The sequence below is a fragment of the Mesoplodon densirostris genome, chromosome 2 (assembly GCF_025265405.1).
Source record: "Mesoplodon densirostris isolate mMesDen1 chromosome 2, mMesDen1 primary haplotype, whole genome shotgun sequence".
In the NCBI taxonomy this organism is placed as follows: domain Eukaryota; kingdom Metazoa; phylum Chordata; class Mammalia; order Artiodactyla; family Ziphiidae; genus Mesoplodon; species Mesoplodon densirostris.
Genome location: NC_082662.1, coordinates 80,939,204 through 80,958,457, shown reverse-complemented (window position 1 = coordinate 80,958,457; position 19,254 = coordinate 80,939,204). Strand labels below are relative to the sequence as shown.

The 19,254-nt window shown below is 41.9% G+C and overlaps 1 protein-coding gene across 1 annotated transcript in view; it reads right to left on the bottom strand.

Annotated features, from left to right (window-relative positions):
- The window catches only part of LRRC8C (leucine rich repeat containing 8 VRAC subunit C), a 103,749-nt gene that overhangs the window by 23,799 nt on the left and 60,696 nt on the right, over window positions 1-19,254 (bottom strand). The window contains exon 2 of the mRNA XM_060090077.1: window positions 14,386-14,527. Within this exon, the coding sequence (XP_059946060.1) occupies window positions 14,386-14,523 (138 nt within the window). The 5' untranslated portion in view covers window positions 14,524-14,527. The remainder of the gene's footprint in view (window positions 1-14,385; window positions 14,528-19,254) is intronic.

Here is a 19,254-nt window from a genome sequence, read left to right as displayed (position 1 = left end):
TCCACACACTGTGGTTAGTTAAGCGTCAACAAAGAGGTAATACTAACTGTTTTGGTAGTTCATAAGGTCCCAGGTTCCAGATATCGCAGGATTAAATTCTTTGTCTTAACTCTGGCAAGTATGAAGCTTAAATCTCAGAAGGCTGACATTTGCAGTAATGCTCAATTTAGGTCAATATTCACTTCAAGCATTACACAGTGGATCCTAGCACACTGCAAGGGGCTACACTCCCCCGTGCTGTCTCTATATGTGCCACACTGGCCTCTTGTGATTCCTTTGCCTGGAATGTTCTTCTTCCATATACCCACATACCTCCCTCTCTCAGTTCCTTTAGTTCTGCACCAATGTGACTTTTTCAGAGAGGACTTCCTTGACAACCCTACTTAAAGTAGGACCCCTGTCCCTCTCTCTCCTTACACTGCTTTTTCCTTACAAAGCACTTATATCTGACATTACATTTTAAATGTATCTTTATTTTTTTGGCAGGGCCTTGTCATTTTTATCACTGCCTAACCCCATTGCCTGGAACTATTTATTATATGTTAAAGACAAATGCACGTGGTTCTGTCTGAGGACACATGGATTCTCCTTGTAGCCTCCCCTCCACCAGGCTATTCACTCTCTACATGGACATCTGCAATAATAGGAATCTCACTACCTAACATGACATTTTCAGAAAGTTCTTAACTTTTTGAAAGTTGAGTTTGTATTGAGCAAAAATCTCCTTTCCTAAAACTTCTGTTGTTGGTTCTATTTGGTGTTCTAGGACACGTGGAATCAGTTTAAACCATCTACACTTTCCACATGGCAGCTCTTTGAGCATCTCCTGTCTGTTCTCATAGTCCCATCAATCTTCTCAACTTTAGGCTATGTATACCTTCAACCAGGTCTCATATAAGGGTTTTTGGTCTCTCTTTTATGCTGGTCACAATCTCTTAAGTTATGGTGTAAAATACCCAGAAATTAGCACAGTATCTCTGTAATTCAAAGGTCTCAGTCCCTTTCCACAGCCGTTAAATGCTCACTGTACATTAGCACATGCCAAAAATGCCTCATCCACTTTTCCTCACTCACTCATCCCTTCATTCCACAGAATGAACTCTGGTGAGCACTTACACATGACCCACAGGATTGCTATTGTCTTCCACTCTGGGGATGCAGGAATGAACCCTACAGACAAGGCCTGGCCTTATAAAGTTTCTATTCCTAACAATTAGAGGTAATTCTTCCAACTAGAGTTTTGTTTTTGAAACAGAGGGATGCTAAATCTTAGAGCTAACAACTTACCCACTTGTGAAATTTAGAGTTAGGAAATTTCCTGCTTGTGAAATAGAATATTTGCACATAGATCTAGAAATTTACAACTGGAAAAGGGATGAGAATCAGATGGAGCTTCTGAAGGAATTAGTTCATACAGTCAAAGTGTTTTGTTGTGTGTGCGGTGGGATTGGGGACCCTCGGGGCAGAGGGCTGAACTCTCCACATTCCTCAAGGTACAGTATGTTATCAGGTCCTGCAAAGCCCCTCCCTCCCCATCTCCTTCATCTCCTCTTCCTCCTCTGTTTCTTTTCTTTCCTTTTATCACCTTACACCATTCTATTCCCCTTCACCACCATAAGTGAGCACTCTTCAAATAAATTTTGGTATATGTTCACCAAGTTGCTTTTTCTTAAAAAAAAAATCTAACTAGAATTTTCTTAATATTGCTTTGAATTTATAAACTAATTTGTGAGGACTGAACATCTTTGTAATATCAAGTTTGTGCCATTCAAAGACATACAATGTCTTTCCATTTATTCAAATTGTCTTATATGTCATTGACTAGGCATTCAAAAGTTTTTAAGTTTTGTGTATTCTTTTTTTTTTTTACTTTATAAACTTATTTATTTATTTATTTATGGCTGCGTTGGGTCTTTGTTGCTGCGCGCGGGCTTTCTCTACTTGCGGTGAGCGGGGGCTACTCTTCGTTGTGTGCATGGGCTTCTCATTGCAGTGGCTTCTCTTGTTGTGGAGCACGGGCTTCAGTAGTTGGGGCGCAAAGGCTCAGTAGTTGTGGCTCGTGGGCTCTAGAGCGCAGGCGCAGTAGTTGTGGCACACAGGCTTAGCTGCTCCACAGCATGTGGGATCTTCTCAGACCAGGGCTCGAACCCGTGTCCCCTGCATTGGCAGGTGGATTCTTAACCACTGTGCCACCAGGGAAGTCTTTGTGTATTCTTGATTAGCTTAATTCCTAGATATTTGATAGTTTTTGTTGCCATTCTGAGTGGTATCTTATTTTTTGTTAAATCTTTTAGTTGGTATGTATCTTTCTAGCTGGGAGTGTTTTATTTCATAGTTTAAAAATTAGACACAGGGCTTCCCTGGTGGTGCAGTGGTTGAGAGTCTGCCTGCCGATGCAGGGGACACAGGTTCGTGCCCCATTCTGGGAAGATCCAACATGCCACGGAGCAGCTAGGCCCGTGAGCCATGGCCGCCGAGCCTGCGCGTCCGGAGCCTGTGCTCCACAACGGGAGAGGCCACAACAGTGAGAGGCCCGCGTACCACAAAAAAAAAAAAAAAAAAAAAAAAATTAGACACAAAACAATAATACTAGATTTAAAGAAAAACTATATGAAGGCCAGATGTCCCAAAACAATAGGAATTATAAAATAACAAAAATGCAGGATTTTACAAGAAAACAGTAGTATAGGGGACAAAGGAGCAGCACTCATTATTTATATTAAATAGAAGACTCCAGATATAACCTAGAAACTTACTAGCCTTGCAATTAAAATGTAGTGCCAGTGTTGGCCTAATCCTTACCACAGGGTCACTGTATGGCTGGGAGGATCCAGATGTGGTCAATGTTCTCAGTGAAATGGGAAGGAAGGGCCTTGGAGAGGAACCAAGCGAGGACAGAAGAATTCAAGTGGATCTGTTTGCCTGATAGGATGAGAGGATCGGGGAGGGTCTCCAAATCAGGGGTCCTGATTAGAAATACAAGATTATCTCCCTCCATATCATGAAAAACCCACTTAATAGAGATTTTTTTTTTTTTTTTTTTTTTTTTTTTTTTTTTTGCGGTACACGGGCCTCTCACTGTTGTGGCCTCTCCCGCTGCGGAGCACAGGCTCCGGATGTGCAGGCTCAGCGGCCATGGCTCACGGGCCCAGCCGCTCCGCGGCATATGGGATCCTCCCGGACCGGGGCACGAACCCGTATCCCCTGCATCGGCAGGCGGACTCTCAACCACTGCGCCACCAGGGAGGCCCTAATAGAGATTTTTAAACACGGATTTTGGTGATTTACAGTACAGGATCCACAACAGAGACTAAATATACAGTAAATCTCATTTGCTTCACATAGGAAAAAATCCAGTACTCTGTCAGTGCTTTATTATTTGAGGGAAAAGATGTATTATTAAACAATCAATGGCAACATGGTCATAACAATCCATAATAGTGAAATAAAAGGAAATGTTCCCCATTCACTGACTGGCATTGGACAGCATCAGATGATCTAAGAAAAGCATTTAGATTCATGCCCTGTGTTAAACCCAAGCAAGTGAGGTGAAAGGCACTCATATATTATTCTTGTGGCCAGGAATTCACTGCACATTAAGTTGTCAAGGTGATAGATGACAAGAAATAAAGTTCCAGGGAAGAAAAAAGTATCAGTTTGAATAAACCACCATAACAAGGAAGTCCTAACTAAGGCATATTTTTGTTATTAGATATAACAGGGATTTTGAAGTAGTGTTTCTCTCACAGCATCTACCACCATCCCTACAGAGATGCGAAAGGTTTCCCTTTAAAATTATTTTCACCATCAAATGATTTTTGTTTCATATTCCCCAAAGACTGAAGTAGAATATTGACATGTCGTGGGTACATAGAAACTTTATAAAACATATCGTAGATGAGGTCTTCATTTTAAGCCTACCCATTGGTGCTATCTGCTGTTTCATTAGGATTCTGAATTTCACCTTAAACAATAGGCTAATCTAAGTACGAATTTCTGAGTCTCCATCTGTAAATTCAGATTTGGCAAAAGAAAAAGATCTGCTAGAGATCCCGGTTAGTATGGGACAGAGGACTGGGGGAGAGAGGTATTATAGAAGCAAGGATTCAGGGCCCATTGTCAAAATGAACTACTCTGAAATCCCTCTGCAGTCTATAATTTTTATCACCTGTGCTTTCCAGTGAACTGCCTGTGAGCATTATCAGCTGAAGGCCATGTGCTATGGCGTTGATGTTGATGGTTCTAAATCAGAGAAGCAGTTGAGTATGTACCAAAAATGAAAGTGGGGATTAACTCCAACCAACCAGCTCAGATGCTCCAAACTCTTGTCCAGTGTGATCCTGCTGGCACCGGCCAGTTTGTTCCTGGTGATTGGCTTAGTCCACAAGGATTTTTTTTTTTTGGTAGGTGGTTTCAAGTCATTGAAATCATTCTCTTGGCTTCCCCCCCGCCCCTAATTCAGAAAGCAGGAAATGTTTTTCCTGTGTAGCAGTCACAGAGCAGTCCCCTAGGGTTTCCAGGGGGCTTGTCTTCCAGTTCCTGTTGCTGGTTTCTAACTGTAAACTCTATATTTGGTAATGGCCTGATGATGGGCTGTTTTGGATTTGGTCATAATAAGATAACCTGGAGTCACGGAGCAGAGATCTAAAGCAATCTTATTTTTCCAGGAAGCAACGTGTTGACCTTTCAGGATTTCGTCTATTTTATTGAGTGTTTTGAGTATTTGAATAATGTTGTTTATTTATAGCACAAGATTGGGTGTTTATGCTATGGGTCCTTGAGGGCCTGTGACTGTACAGAAATAGGATACATACACTCTCCTGGTTTACAATGAGTTTATATTTGTTTCTTTGTTTCTTTCTGATATAATCTAAGGAATGCTCTTTATGCATGCTCTTATTCCATGGCAGCCTTGAAAATAGCTACTTGCTCAGAAATGAATAAATATTTGTCAGATGAGTAAGACAAGTGTTGATTTTAATTCTTTTACATCAGGGCAAGAAAGAATCAACACCCCATTGATAGTCGATAACTTCCTCCTTCCCCCAGTATCTTTAAAGCTACATAGTGTTAAACCTATATGCACACAATCTTTTAGGAATAAAGAGATAATGAAATATTGTTTGCCATTGGAAGAAGCCATTTAGAAAATAGTCAAAAACTATTGGATTCCTATTTTACCACCAGGGTGCTCTTCTAACCCTACTTAGATTTTGCTTTGTCGTATTTTCAAACCCCAAGCGTTAACTTGTTTTGTAAGTAATAACAGAATGACTGCACTTTCATTTCACAAAAGGAAAATCAAGGCATAAAAACATATTTTGATTATTGTAAGATCACCTTGGAAATGGGAAAGGATTTTGAGCTTCACAGAGAACCTTTTGTTTATGAAGTTATCAGTCATTAAACCAATTTCAGAGGATTATCATAAGAGAACTAAAATAAGAGATTAAATTCTCCCTCTTGGAAACATTACTTTCATTTGTAATATGAATACTGAATGGTTTTACTTTCTTTAGTAATTTATATCTTATTTCTTTCTCTTCAATGTTCACTATAGGTTGGAAGTTTTTCTTTTAAATAGCAGGGGTATAGTGAATAATCTTTTAGAGAATCTAAGCTGTAATTCAGAAAATCGATTCTTTTTATAACTTTCTATTTTCTCTTTTAGTCATTTTGCACTTTTTTTTTTTTTTTTTCTGTATGCGGGCCTCTCACTGTTGTGGCCTCTCCTATCGCGGAGCACAGGCTCTGGATGCGCAGGCTCAGCGGCCATGGCCCACGGGCCCAGCCGCTCCGTGGCATATGGGATCCTCCCAGACCGGGGCACGAACCCGTGTCCCCTCAATCGGCAGGCGGACTCTCAACCACTGCGCCACCAGGGAAGCCCTGCACTTGTGTTTATACTTAAAATCCTGTTTTACGAGCCAAAATTTGGCCACAGGATCTGTGCAATTGTAATGATTCCATAATATCCCATAGCAGGGTGCACAGGGGTGAAAGCCACATGCTGGAGAACTGACCTGAGATCTGAACCCTTGCTGCAACCCTCTTGGCTTTGGGGGCATTACCTAACCTTACAGATGAGAATTCTCACCTGAAAGATGGGACTAATCTACTCCCCAAGGGTCCTTCTGGGAGCTAAATAAAGTACATAAGTATTCTACACACAGGTAGCACAGGTTCCTTACCAGTGTCACTCAATGTGAGCGCTATTAGCATCCTGGATTCTGTGGGAATGCCCCACCCAGTGCAGGATGCCCCCGAAAATGCCATGAGGACCCATAATGAGGGCTTTGTGAAATGATCACACTAAATCTATTGCTTATGCTGATGTTTTCTTCCATGCCTCTTCTTAAAAATGTGTATTTTGGCTTTGTATATTCATTCTTTGAGAATTAGCTCAAATTCACCTCCTCAAGTCCCTAACTTCCAGTAGCTGAGATGACATCATATTTAATGCTCTTGAAATCTATCACCATAAAGGTGCTTACACACCAAATGGCACTGCTTCTGTATTTGTACAGTCTGTAGACTATTAGCAGTCTGACGGCAGGGGCTGTACTGTATTTCTCTTTCAGTGTTTCGAGCACCCCACATAATGCCTGACATATCTCAGGTGCTTAGGGATGTTTGTTGAACAAATGGTCCACCCCATATGAATTCTGAGCCTGGTAACCTTCATATTCTGATGGAATCTTCCTTTGGGGTGTTTCACAGTTTTTAGAATCTTGACATCTCAGACTATACTTCCTGTACCCAGTCAACTGGCGTCCATATTCTTCTTATAGGCTGTAAGGATAAAACAGGCCTGTGTGTGAAGGGTCCAGATTAGGTCACCCATCTGAGGAGCAGGTACTAAGCGTGCTGGGCAGGGTGCTAAGTGGGATGCTTCTGTGCAGCAGAGAGACGTGATGGGGGCCGTGCTCCAGGGAGATGGTTCTGACCAGGGCTCAGGAAGAGATGCTTAAGTTGTTCTTGAATCCCCTTCTGAACTCACTGTGGCCACATCCCTAAATGATGTTCATCATAGACATTTTCATAGGTCCACACTACCATTTTCATTTATTTTGTCCCAAGTTAGCTACTAGTTCTTATAGATACTCTGTGTGGTTTCTCTTTTCTGCATTTCATCCTGCTATGGAATAAGTAAACAAGAGAAACGACTACATGTTCCAATATAAAATTAAAAATTAAAAAAAAAAGGAGAAACGACTCCTGTGCTTGTTCATAAGCAGGTCCTGTGGCAGTGCTGGTGCTGTGTGTGGCACAGTAACAAAGACAGACGTAGAGTCCTCCTGCAGATCTATGTCACCTCCCTCTGCTATCTCCCAAACTTGCCATTCCAAAATTCGCCCTTCTCTACTACCTACCTCGTTGCCACATCCTGCTACCTCCCTTGCCTCACAATCTCTCAGCAGATGTGTCACTTACTATTTCACAGAAGCTACAAGGCACACACTCCCATCTTACTGTGCCTCTCCTCTCCTGCAATAAAATGCATCTGTAGCCATCATTACTATTTTTGTGGAAGGTACACCCTCCACCCAAATCAAGGATAATCCCACCTGGATCCTGGATCCATCACATCCTTCCTCCTGAAGATGACCATTCTTCTCTTACCCTGAACTACCGGGTCTTATATCCAACTGCTTACTTCTCCACTTGGATATCTAACATATTTCAAACTCAACATGCTCAAAAACAAACTTTTTCCCAGTGGCTCAGGCCTAAAAATCTTAGAGTCATTCTTTTTTTTTTAGTTTTTATAGTTTTTAAAAGTTTTATATGAATGGAATCATAGAGTGTACACTCATTTTTATTCTGACTTGTTTCACTCAACATTACTATTTTGAGATTCATCCTTGTGTGTATCCATAGTTTCTTTTCATTGCTTTGTATTCCATTGTAGGAACATTAGTTCATTCTATAGAGTTTATTAATTCACCTTTAAAAAAAAATTATTTATTTATTTATTTGGCTGCGCCAGGTCTTAGTTGTGGCACGCGAGATCTTTGTTGCCGTATGCAGGATCTTCGTTGCAGCATATGGGGTATTTAGTTGCGGCATGTGGGATCTAGTTCCCCAACCAGGGATCAGACCCAGGCCTCCTGCAATGGAAGTGCAGCCTCTCAACCACTGGACCACCAGGGAAGTCTCTAATTCACCTGTTGGTGGGTAATTGTGTTTCCAGTTTTTAGCTCTTACGAATAAAGCTTCTGTGAACACTCATGTTCAAGTCTATAGTTACATGTGTTTTTCTTTCTCCTGTGTAAATCACTAGTATTTGAATGGCTAAATCATGTGGTAGGTGTATGTTTAACTTTTAAAGAAACTGTTAAACTGTTCCCCAAAGTGGTTGTACTTTATATCTAGGAGAAGCAGATGGATGGCTGTTGGGTGGCTCCACATTTTGCATCGTCTTTCTTTTTTTTTTAAATTTATTTATTTATGGCTGTGTTGTGTTTTCATTGCTACTCACGGGCTTTCTCTAGTTGTGGTGAGTGGGGGCCACTCTTCACTGCAGTGCGTGGGCTTCTCATTGCAGTGACTTCTCTTGTTGCAGAGCATGGGCTCTAGGCCTGCGGGCTTCAGTAGTTGTGGCACATGGGCTTAGTTGCTCAGTGGCATGTGGGATCTTCCTGGACCAGGGCTCGAACCCATGTCCCCAGCATTGGCAGGCGGATTCTTAACCACTGTGCCACCAGGGAAGCCCTCGTCTTTCTTTTTAATTGTAGGCATTCTAATAGGTGTGGAGTAGTATCTTGTGGTTTTAATTTCTATTTACCTAATGATGATTAATGATATTGAGCATTTTTTCACGTGCTTAGTTGCCATCCATATATCTTCCTTGGTGAAGTATCTGTTCAAGTCTTTTGCAGTTTTCTGTTGTCTTTTCTTGTTGATTTTTGAGAATTCTTTTTATGTTCTAGCTACAAATCCTTCCTTTACCAGTTACATGCTTTACAAAGACTTTCTCCCAGTCTTTGACTTGCCTTTCAACATTCTCTTAACAATATGTTTTGAAGAGCAGAAGGATTTAGTTTTTATGAAGTCCAGTGTATGAACTTTTTTTAAACAAATAATCCTTTTGGTGTTGTACCTAAGAATCTTTGCCTAACTACAAGATCAGAGGAGTTTTGCCAATTTTTTCTTCTAGAAGTTTCAGATTTTTTTTTTAGGTTTTTCATTTAGGTTTATTATCCATCTTGAGTTATGTATATAGTGCAATGTGTGGATCCAAGTTCTTGTTTTAATTCTTTTTTCTTTTGATATTCATATCTACTTGTTCCAGCAACATTTGTTGAAAAGGCTTTCTTTTCTCCACTGTATTGCCTTTGTGCCTTTGTAAAATGTCAGTTGGCTATATGTATATATGTGTGGGTCTTAATCTTATTCTGGACTGTATTCTGTTCCATTCATTTGTTTATGTTGACATGAATACCACCCTGTCTTGATTACTGTAGCTTGATATAAATTCTTAGAATCAGGTAGTGTCAACCCACCAACTTTGTTCTTTTCCACGGTTGTTTTGGCTATTCTAGACCTTTTGCATTGCTATCTGAATTTAAGGATCAGGCTGTCAAGTCGCTACAGAAAAACTTTCCTGGGATTATGAGTGGGATTTTATGACTCTATAGACTAATTGTGGAGACTGGTCTGTTTGGTTTATTTCAGGAAATGATTCTTTTTCTAACAAGCTACATCTCTCCATTTATTAAAGTCTTTACAGATTTCTCAGTGATATAGTTTTCAGAATGTCTTTTACATTTTTTTAGTAATTTTCCCCATAAGTATTTCACATTTTTAAAATTGTATTATAGATAGTATTGTATTTTTTAAAACTAAATGGCCTTGTAGAATGAATTAGGAAATATTCTCTTCTCTTCAGTTCTATTCCTGAATGATCCATTGGATGTGTATAATGAATTTTGTTTGTCAAATCCTAGTTTGAGACTTTGATGAATAATGTTGCTACATATATTCAGGTGCAAATAGGACATGTTTTCATTTGTTTGTTAAATTCCTCTGAATGGAATGGCTGGTTCCTAAGATAAGTGTGTGTTTTACAAAGTTTCAGAAGTGCCTGTACTAGTTTACTATTATTGTATGAGAGTTCCAGTTTCTCCACATTCTCATCAACATTTGGAATTATTAGTCTTTTTAATTATATCTAGTTGGCATGTACTAGAATTTCACCATCATCTTAATTTCCCTAATGACAAATAATGTTGATCATCTTTTCATGTGTTTATAGACATTCATATGTCTTTTTTTTTGAAGTTCAATATATTTTTATTTATTTATTTATTTATTTTTAAATTTTTTTATTTTTTTATTAGTTTCTGCTTTATAACAAAGTGAATCAGTCATACATATACATCTGTTCCCACATCCCTTCCCTCATGCATCTCCCTCCCTCCCACCCTCCCCATCCCACCCCTCCAGGCGGTCACAAAGCACCGAGCTGATCTCCCTGTGCTCTGCGGCTGCTTCCCACTAGCTATCTACCTTACATTTGGTAGTATAGCTCATGCAGCTCAATAGCAAAAAAACAAACAACCCAATCCAAAAATGGGCAGAAGACTTAAACAGGCATTTCTCCAAAGAAGATATACAGACTGCCAACAAACACATGAAAGAATGCTCAACATCATTAATCATTAGAGAAATGCAAATCAAAACTACAATGAGATATCATCTCACACCAGTCAGAATGGCCATCATCAAGAAATCTAGAAACAATAAATGCTGGAGAGGGTGTGGAGAAAAGGGAACACTCTTGCACTGCTGGTGGGAATGTGAATTGGTACAGCCACTATGGAGAACAGTATGGAGGTTCCTTAAAAAACTAAAAATAGAACTACCATATGACCCAGCAATCCCACTACTAGGCATATACCCTGAGAAAACCATAATTCAAAAAGAGACATGTACCAAAATGTTCATTGCAGCTCTTTTCACAATAGCCCGGAGCTGGAAACAACCTAAGTGTCCATCATCGGATGAATGGATAAAGAAGATGTGGCACATATATACAATGGAATATTACTCAGCCATAAAAAGAAACGAAACTGAGCTATTTGTAATGAGGTGGATAGACCTAGAGTCTGCCATACAGAGTGAAGTAAGTCAGAAAGAGAAAGACAAATACCGTATGCTAACACATATATATGGAATTAAAAAAAAAATGTCATGAAGAACCTAGGGGTAAAACGGGAATAAAGACACAGACCTACTTGAGAATGGACTTGAGGATATGGGGAGGGGGAAGGGTAAGCTGTGACAAAGCGAAAGAGAGGCATGGACATATATACACTACCAAACGTAGAGTCATTCTTGATGTCTCTTTTTCTCTCATACATATCACTCACGCTCAGTTCAATCTTCTAGCAAGTCTTAATGTTTTTCCTTCAAAAATATATCCAGAACCACGGCTTCAGTCCTGGTCCAAGCCATCTGATTCATGTCTTCTCTGGATTATTGCACTAGCCTTCTCAGTAATTTCCCTGCTTCCGCTCTTGCCCCCCGTACTGTATTCTCAACACCTAGAGTGGTCTTGTCAAAACCTAAGTCAGATAATGCCAACCCTCCAAACATGTCCCACCTTTGTCAGAGCAAGGACAAAACCTTTACAGTGGCCTCCAGGTCCTACATGATCCAGCAGCTGTTATCTCTCAGGCCTCATTCTTCTACCACTCTTCTCCTCACTCTGCAGTAGCCCACTGCCCACCTGGCTTTTCCCTCAACATGCGAGGAATACCCATGCTTCAGGCCTGTGACATCACCAGGGGTCTTCCTAGGATCATCTCAACATTCAAACTTACAGTATTATCATAAACCTCACTTGGTACCAGAATCATTGGAAAGAAACAGGATTGGAGTCACAGCTTGTCAGCCAGGCAGCGTCAGACTCTCTCCCTTTGGGGGAATCTTCACAACTGCCCGTGTGGTGGTCCACACCGCTGCCCAGGATCCAGTCTCTGCCCAAGCTTCTCCACGATCATCTCAGGTGCAAGAAAAAGAGATTCACTGTAGGCAGATTCCGGATTTACTCTGGCTTCGATGCCTTATGCTCCAAAGGAGCCAATAGCTCTTGTAACTCAATAGATACACCTTCCATGTATCAAGGGACATGCCCAGTTTCAAGTGTCACCACAGTCACAGAAATCCCATCTATGGCTTCTTACCAGGTGCTTATCATTCTCCCAGCCCAGATGCAGTTGACCAATCAGCAGCCATTTATGCCATAAGCAATGTTGCCTAGTAACACAGTTAACATTCTACCTTTATCAGGCTCCCAGGGAAGCTGAGCTAGAAAGTTGAGAAAGCCAAATGTCAAATTCTCCTGCAGAAGGGGAGGGGTCCTGTGACTGCTTTGTTCATCGTGTCTCTTGCTCTTTCTGTTCCCTCTGTCTGGATGGCTCCTCCCGGGACATCTGCAAGGCCCGCTCCCGCACTGACTTCAGTTCCCTCCTCAAAAGTCACCTCCCAGTGAGGTCACTCTATTTGAGAACCACAACTCCTAATCTTACCTGCTGTGATCTCCTACCAACCTCGTATGCTTTAGTTTCTTTTTCATTGTCCTTATTACCTTCTAACATATATAATTTACCAACTGATTTTGCTTATTTTGCTTGTTTCCCCCCCCCCACAGAATTTAAGTTCTATAATGCTGGGATATTTGTCTTTTATTTCTTTCCCCCTGCACTGATAATGCTTGGCCCCTAGAACAGTGCCTGGTACACAGTAGATTCTTCAACAACTATTTGTTTTATTTATGCATGAATTAATGCCCTTTCTCTCTTTCAAACTCTAGTTTTTCATTGGCATCCTTTTTTTTGGTGGGGGGAGGAGGGCGAGATATTTTCAGCCCACAAATAAAAAGCAGCATGGTGTTAGGGATTAAGGATAGGGACTTTGGGGCCAAACTGCTTGGACTTCAATAAGGATTTTGCTACTCACCTTGGAAGTTTCTCTAATCTCTCTGTGCCTTAGCTTTGCATCTATAAATGGGGATAATAATAGTATATCCTAGGGTTGGCATGAGGATGAAATGATTTAAAACATGTGTAAAGTGTTCAGCAGAGTGCCTGACACGTAGGAAGCACTAGATGTTAACTATTATTAAAATCAGTGTTAAAAAGGTCTTTCTTTCTCCTCTGTACCATTTCTAGCTATTTCCCTCTCTCCTGACTCCCCTTCCTCTCAGATGATCTACTTGAAAGTTCCATAAGCCTTTAACTCCCATTCACTTTTCCAACCAGTGACACTAAGACTTCTAATGCCCTAGTTGCTGCTTTTCTCCCCTTAGCCCGTGAGTTAGTTGAACCACCTGCCATCACTGACCACACCTGAGCCCCTCCTCTCTCTTGGTTTCCCCCCATCCTTATGGCTGCCCCTCCTCAGCCTTCTTCAGAGGAGTCTCCTTTTCATTCATTCACTCTTTACTGTTATTCCTGACATCATCTCACCAGCCACATTCTCCTGGGGTGACTCCATTCCCAGGCATGGCTTCAACTCTCATGCTGATGACACCCAAAGGGTGTCAGTCCTAATGACTGTTTCCTAGAGACGTCATGTCCTTTCTCACATCCATGACTTGGAGCTTTCCTTCCTCTTCCTGGCACTTTCTTCATGCCCAGCTCCCTTTTCCTGACTGGTTCTCAAGTTTTAATACAACCATTTCTCTTGTTCCTCTCCTTTGGACTCGCATAGAGCTTTTCAGAAGCCTCCAGCACAGTATAACCTTTTCTGTTGTTTGTTTAGTTAGTTTCCTCCTAGAAATGAACTGCTTATAGGTATATATGTCCTCAAAGTACGGTGCTTGATACACAGGTTTGCAAAAAAATCTGGATTCAATATATGAATATACAGTATCTATATAGAACAAATTATGATTCAGTTACAACTTAATTCAGAACTAAGCATTGGGTAAGATAATATCTCATCAAAATGTCAGTCCTTCCAGAAAATCTTATCAGGGGTAAATATAAGAGGTAAAGAAAAACATTCCATTTTAATAATATAAATGGCACTCTGGCTATACATAATATACTTTGCTATATTCTATATTTTGCTGTGGATATAAAACCAACTTTGAAAGATAAAGGGCTCTCTTTGATGTTTGTGACATCAAATATTACTTGACTATAGTCAACTGCTCTTTGAGCTCAGTTAAATCTTACAAGTACCATATTTACCTAATTAGGAAAGTTTGGGAAATCAGGCTTCAGGCTCCCTGCCATGATTACAAACACCATGCATAAGTAGAGAAGAGCAACTAATATATACATGATTAAAAATCACACACTCTTTTTAAAGAGGTTTCAATGGCTTAGTGTCTTGCTCTGGCTCTGTTCTGACATGAGTCTAGGCACCTACCTGCAAAGTGCATCCGAACACACCAATCATCAGCATGGCCACGGACAAGTAATCGGTAAAAACATCCCACCATGGCTTCAGAACCCGGAAGGCAGGTTGCTGCTCAGAGAACTGCCGGAACTCTGTCACCGGAATCATGTTTCTGAGAAAAGGGAGATTACTGGTGAATTAATTTATCTTTATGCACAACATACTGCATTGTTAACAGCATTTGAAATTCTGCTTCAACTCGTCGGATTCAGTGGTCTGAATCAGTCCAGGAGCTGTCACAGCACCTCAGAGTTTTAACAAGCCATTGAGAAATCCAACAGTTGAGGAAATAAGGAGCCCCATGTCGAAAAAGCAAGTACCTTTACTAACTCTTGTCTAATCAGTGGGTGCCCTTTAGCTCCACATGGACCAGAGAGAGCATGACCAGAGCCACCCGTTATTTCCTGGTGTCTCCCTTCCCCTAAACAGAGCGCAAGGATGCCAGAAAGAGCAGAGCCCATCCTTTAAAATGTTTTTTTGCTATTTGTCTTATCATCTTGGGTTTCTGCTTCAAACTATTTTTTAAGTGTATCCTCAGCATTGGTGTGTATTAATTATTTACTAAGCCCTATTTGTAAAGACTTTTGCTTGTTCCCTGGGGAAGGCCAACGACTTTGCCACTGGTCCTTTTCTTGTAAAAGGGACGATCTCATTGTGGGGAGGAGGTGTTGGGGAGAACTTCAATTTTTTTTTTTTGCCCTCCCTCTTTTTTTTGGTTCCTGTGCTTTTGACTTGATTTTTTTTCTCTATTTCCTAAATTTCACTGTGAACCTCAAACTTATCCTCTGAGAAATCAGTTTTCTCTGGAAACACCTAACTCTATCTAAATGACAGAGGATAAATGAATAGGATGCACTGAGGCTCTGGGAAAAGGGGAAAAGAGACACATCCTTTTCTTAGCCTGCATTGTCCTTTCTTAGCGCTCAGTCCCACTGCCTGTATTATGATCTAAGACTTGAAGGTAACCATCCAGCTACTGGGAGAAGGAATATTCTTTCCTTATCTCATGGCAAGGAATAAGGGTGGCCAGTGAGGGCCAAAAAGACAGGTTCTCTCCCTTTTGCCATCTTTGGATCCAATAATCTTGCTCTTTACACCTGCCCATGTTATTTAGTCTGATTAAAGGCAGGGAAAGGCTACATTTGGTGCTCATTCTCCCAAGCCTTTTTGTTTCCTGGATCTTCTCTTCCCTAATAGTGAATTAAAGGTTGTACAATAAACAGCCTAAAGAAAACCAGAGCCTCTTCTTTGAGTTCACTGCTGTTTATCTTTGGAAACTATTATAATGTGTTCCATTCCATCTCACTGCTTTATCTGACTTTTTCTTAAGCAGTAATTTGTCTTCCTTAACACAACGTTTAAAATTCAACCGCTTGGTGCTGCTTTCACCTATGACCTACCTACTTGACATCTGTGCATTTGATATGATTGCCTCATTTTATTGAAACACAACTTTCCTTTTCTTTTTTTAAATATTTATTTATTTTTGGCTGCGCCAGGTCTTAGTTGTGGCACTCAGGCTTTTCGTTGTTGTGGCATGAGGACTTCTTAGTTGTGGCACGCAAACTCTTAGTTACATAATGCACGCGGGATCTAGTTCCCCAACCAGGGGTGGAACCAGGGTGCCCTGCATTGGGAGTGTGGAGTCCTACCCACTGGACCACCACGAAAAGTCCCAAAACACAACTTTCTTAACTCTACTTTGTTACCACCACTGGGCTGCAAGTTTCCTGAAGGGGGAAAACCTATATGTTATGCATATGTGGGTTCTCAAAACATATGTTGCAGGCAAGCCACCCAAGCTAAATAAAACACTTCACTTATTCCTAGTGTTATTAGCATTTCAGACTAGTCCAAAGTTTGATTTTCCTGACCTTTCACGACCTTTTTTTCTCAATGGATCATTATAATCTCATGGCCCCAAATGTTTTCTCGTCACAGCTATCCAGTGGCAGTCACAGACAGGCATGAACTCATCTTAACTTCCACATTCTGCCTAGAAGCTACTGTCTTGTTCTATTTTGCACCCCGACCACTTACCACAGTGCCTGGAAAACAAGAGGCCCTGAACAACTGTCTGTTAAATGGATGGGTGAATTCAGATGCTTGTTCATGGAGCAATGCTCACTCAATCAGATTGGGGGGGACCCTAGCCAGCTACAGTGACAGCACTAACAAGTATGGTACCTGTGCTGTAGTCTACACCCTTTGATAGATTTAGTTATTGTCTCCTTCATGATAAGTTCCTGTGCATCTTGGAGGGAATTGGGCTTGTTCTTTGAAGCAAGGAACAATTTCAGAAATAAAATATATCAATGTGTATTTTATTGAGGGCTGTGGTCTCAAACTTTTTGACCTCAGGATCCTTTCATGTTCTAAAATGTAGTGAGGAGGACCTCAAAGAGCACTTTTTAGGTGGGTGATACCTATCAATACTGGCCACATGAGAAATTAAAACCAAGAAATTTCAAAAATATATATTAACTCACTTAAAAATAACAAACCCACTACAAGTTAACATAAATTGTTATTATAAAAAATAACTATATTCTCCAACACAAAAACAATGAGAATAATGGCATTTTTACATTTTTGTAAATCTCTTTAACAGCTGGCTTAATAGAATATAGCTGGATTCTCATATCTGCTTCTTCAATCTGCTGATATATGTGTTTTTTTTGTTTTTTTTTTTCTTGCTGTAGGCGGGCCTCTCACTGTTGTGGCCTCTCCCGTTGCGGAGCACAGGCTCCGGACACGCAGGCTCAGCGGCCATGGCTCACGGGCCCAGCCGCTCCGCGGCATGTGGGATCTTCCCGGACCGGGTCATGAACCCGTGTCCCCTGCATCGGCAGGCGGACTCTCAACCACTGCGCCACCAGGGAAGCCCGAGATATGTTGTTTTGATTGAAATTTATGAATCAAATACATATGCAGTTAGAAAAGGGAGGAGTATCTTAACAGACTTTTTATATAATTGGGGATATTAACTTTTGATAATATATCAAACTAACTTGGTTGGTTGCAATATGGAATCTGAAAACTATATCAATGAACTTTTCAAACTCCTTGATGTTAAAACTCATTCGTCAGGGAGGACCTTCAAGATGGTGGAGAAGTAACACATGGAGATCACCTTCCTCCCCACAACTACATCAAAAATACATCTACATGTGGAACCACTCCTACAGAACACCTACTGAAGGCTGGCAGAAGACCTCAGACCTCCCAAAAGTCAAGAAACTCCACAAGTACCTGGGTACGGAAAAAGAAAAAAGGAAAAACAGAGACAAAAGAATAGGGACAGGACCTGCACCAGTGGGAGGGAGCTGTGAAGGAGGAAAGGTTTCCACACACTAGAAGCCCCTTCGCGGGTGGAGACGGGGGGGTGGGTGGTGGAGGGGGGAAGCTTCGGAGCCACGGAAGAGAGCACAGCAACAGGGGTGCGGAGAGCAAAGTGGAGAGATTCCCGCACAGAGGATCGGTACTGACCGGCACTCACCAGCCCGAGAAGCTTGTCTGCTCACCTGCCGCGGCGGGGCGGGGTCTGGGAGCTGAGGTTCGGGCTTCGGTCAGATAGCAGGGAGAGGACTGGCGGCGTGAACACAGCCTGAAGGAGGCTAGTGTGCCACAGCTAGCCGGGAGGGAGTCCGGGAGAAAGTCTGGACTTGGAGAAGAGGCAAGAGACCATTGTTTCGGGATGCGCGAGGAGAGGGGATTAAGAGTGCCACTTAAAGGAGCTCCAGAGACGGGTGCGAGCCGCGGCTATCAGCAGGGAACCCACAGACGGGCATGAGATGCTAAGGCTGCTTCTGCAGCCACCAAGAAGCCTGTGTGCAAGCACAGGTCACCACTCTCCACACCTCCCTTCCCGGGAGCCTGTGCAGCCTGCCACTGCAGGGTCCCGTGATCCAGGGACAACTTCCCCGGGAGAACGCACGGCACGCCTCAGGCTGGTGGAACGTCACACTGGCCTCTGCCATCGCAGGCTCGTCCCGCACTCCGTACCCCTCCCTCCGCCCGGCCTGAGTGAGCCAGAGCCCCTGAATCAGCTGCTCCTTTAACCCCGTCCTGTCTGAGTGAAGAACAGATGCCCTCCGGCGACCTACATGCAGAGGTGGGGCCAAATCCAAAGCTGAACCCCAGGAGCTGTGCTAACAAAGAAGAGAAAGGGTAATCTCTCCCAGCAGCCTCAGGAGCAGCAGATTAAATCTCCACAATCAACTTGATGTACCCTGCATCTGAGGAATACTTGAATAGACAAGGAATCATCCCAAATTGAGGAGGTGGACTTTGGGAGCAACTGTACACTTGGGGTTTGCTGTCTGCAACTGATTTGTTTCTAATTTTTATGTTTGTATTAGTATAGATTTTAGCGCTTGTTATCATTGGTGAATTTGTTTATTGGTTTCGTTGCTCTCTTCTTCTTTTAATTATTTATTTTAATAATTTTTTCATCTATTATTATTCTCTTTTTCATTCTTTTTTTCTCCCTATTCTTCTGAACCATGTGGCTGACAGGGTCTTGGTGCTCTGGCCTGGTGTCAGGCCTGAGCCTCTGAGGTGGGAGAGCTGAGTTAAGGACATTGGACCACCAGTGACCTCCCGGCCCCACGTAATATAAATCAGTGAGAGCTCTCCCAGAGATCTCTGTCTAAACGCTAAGACCCAGCTCCACCCAACTGCCAGCAAGCTCCAGTGTTGGATGCCCCATGCCAATCAATTAGCAAGACAGGAACACAACCCCGCCCATTAGCAGAGAGGCTGCCTAAAATCATACTAAGTTCACAGACACCACAAAACACACCACCGTATGTGGCCCTGCCCACCAGAAAGACAAGA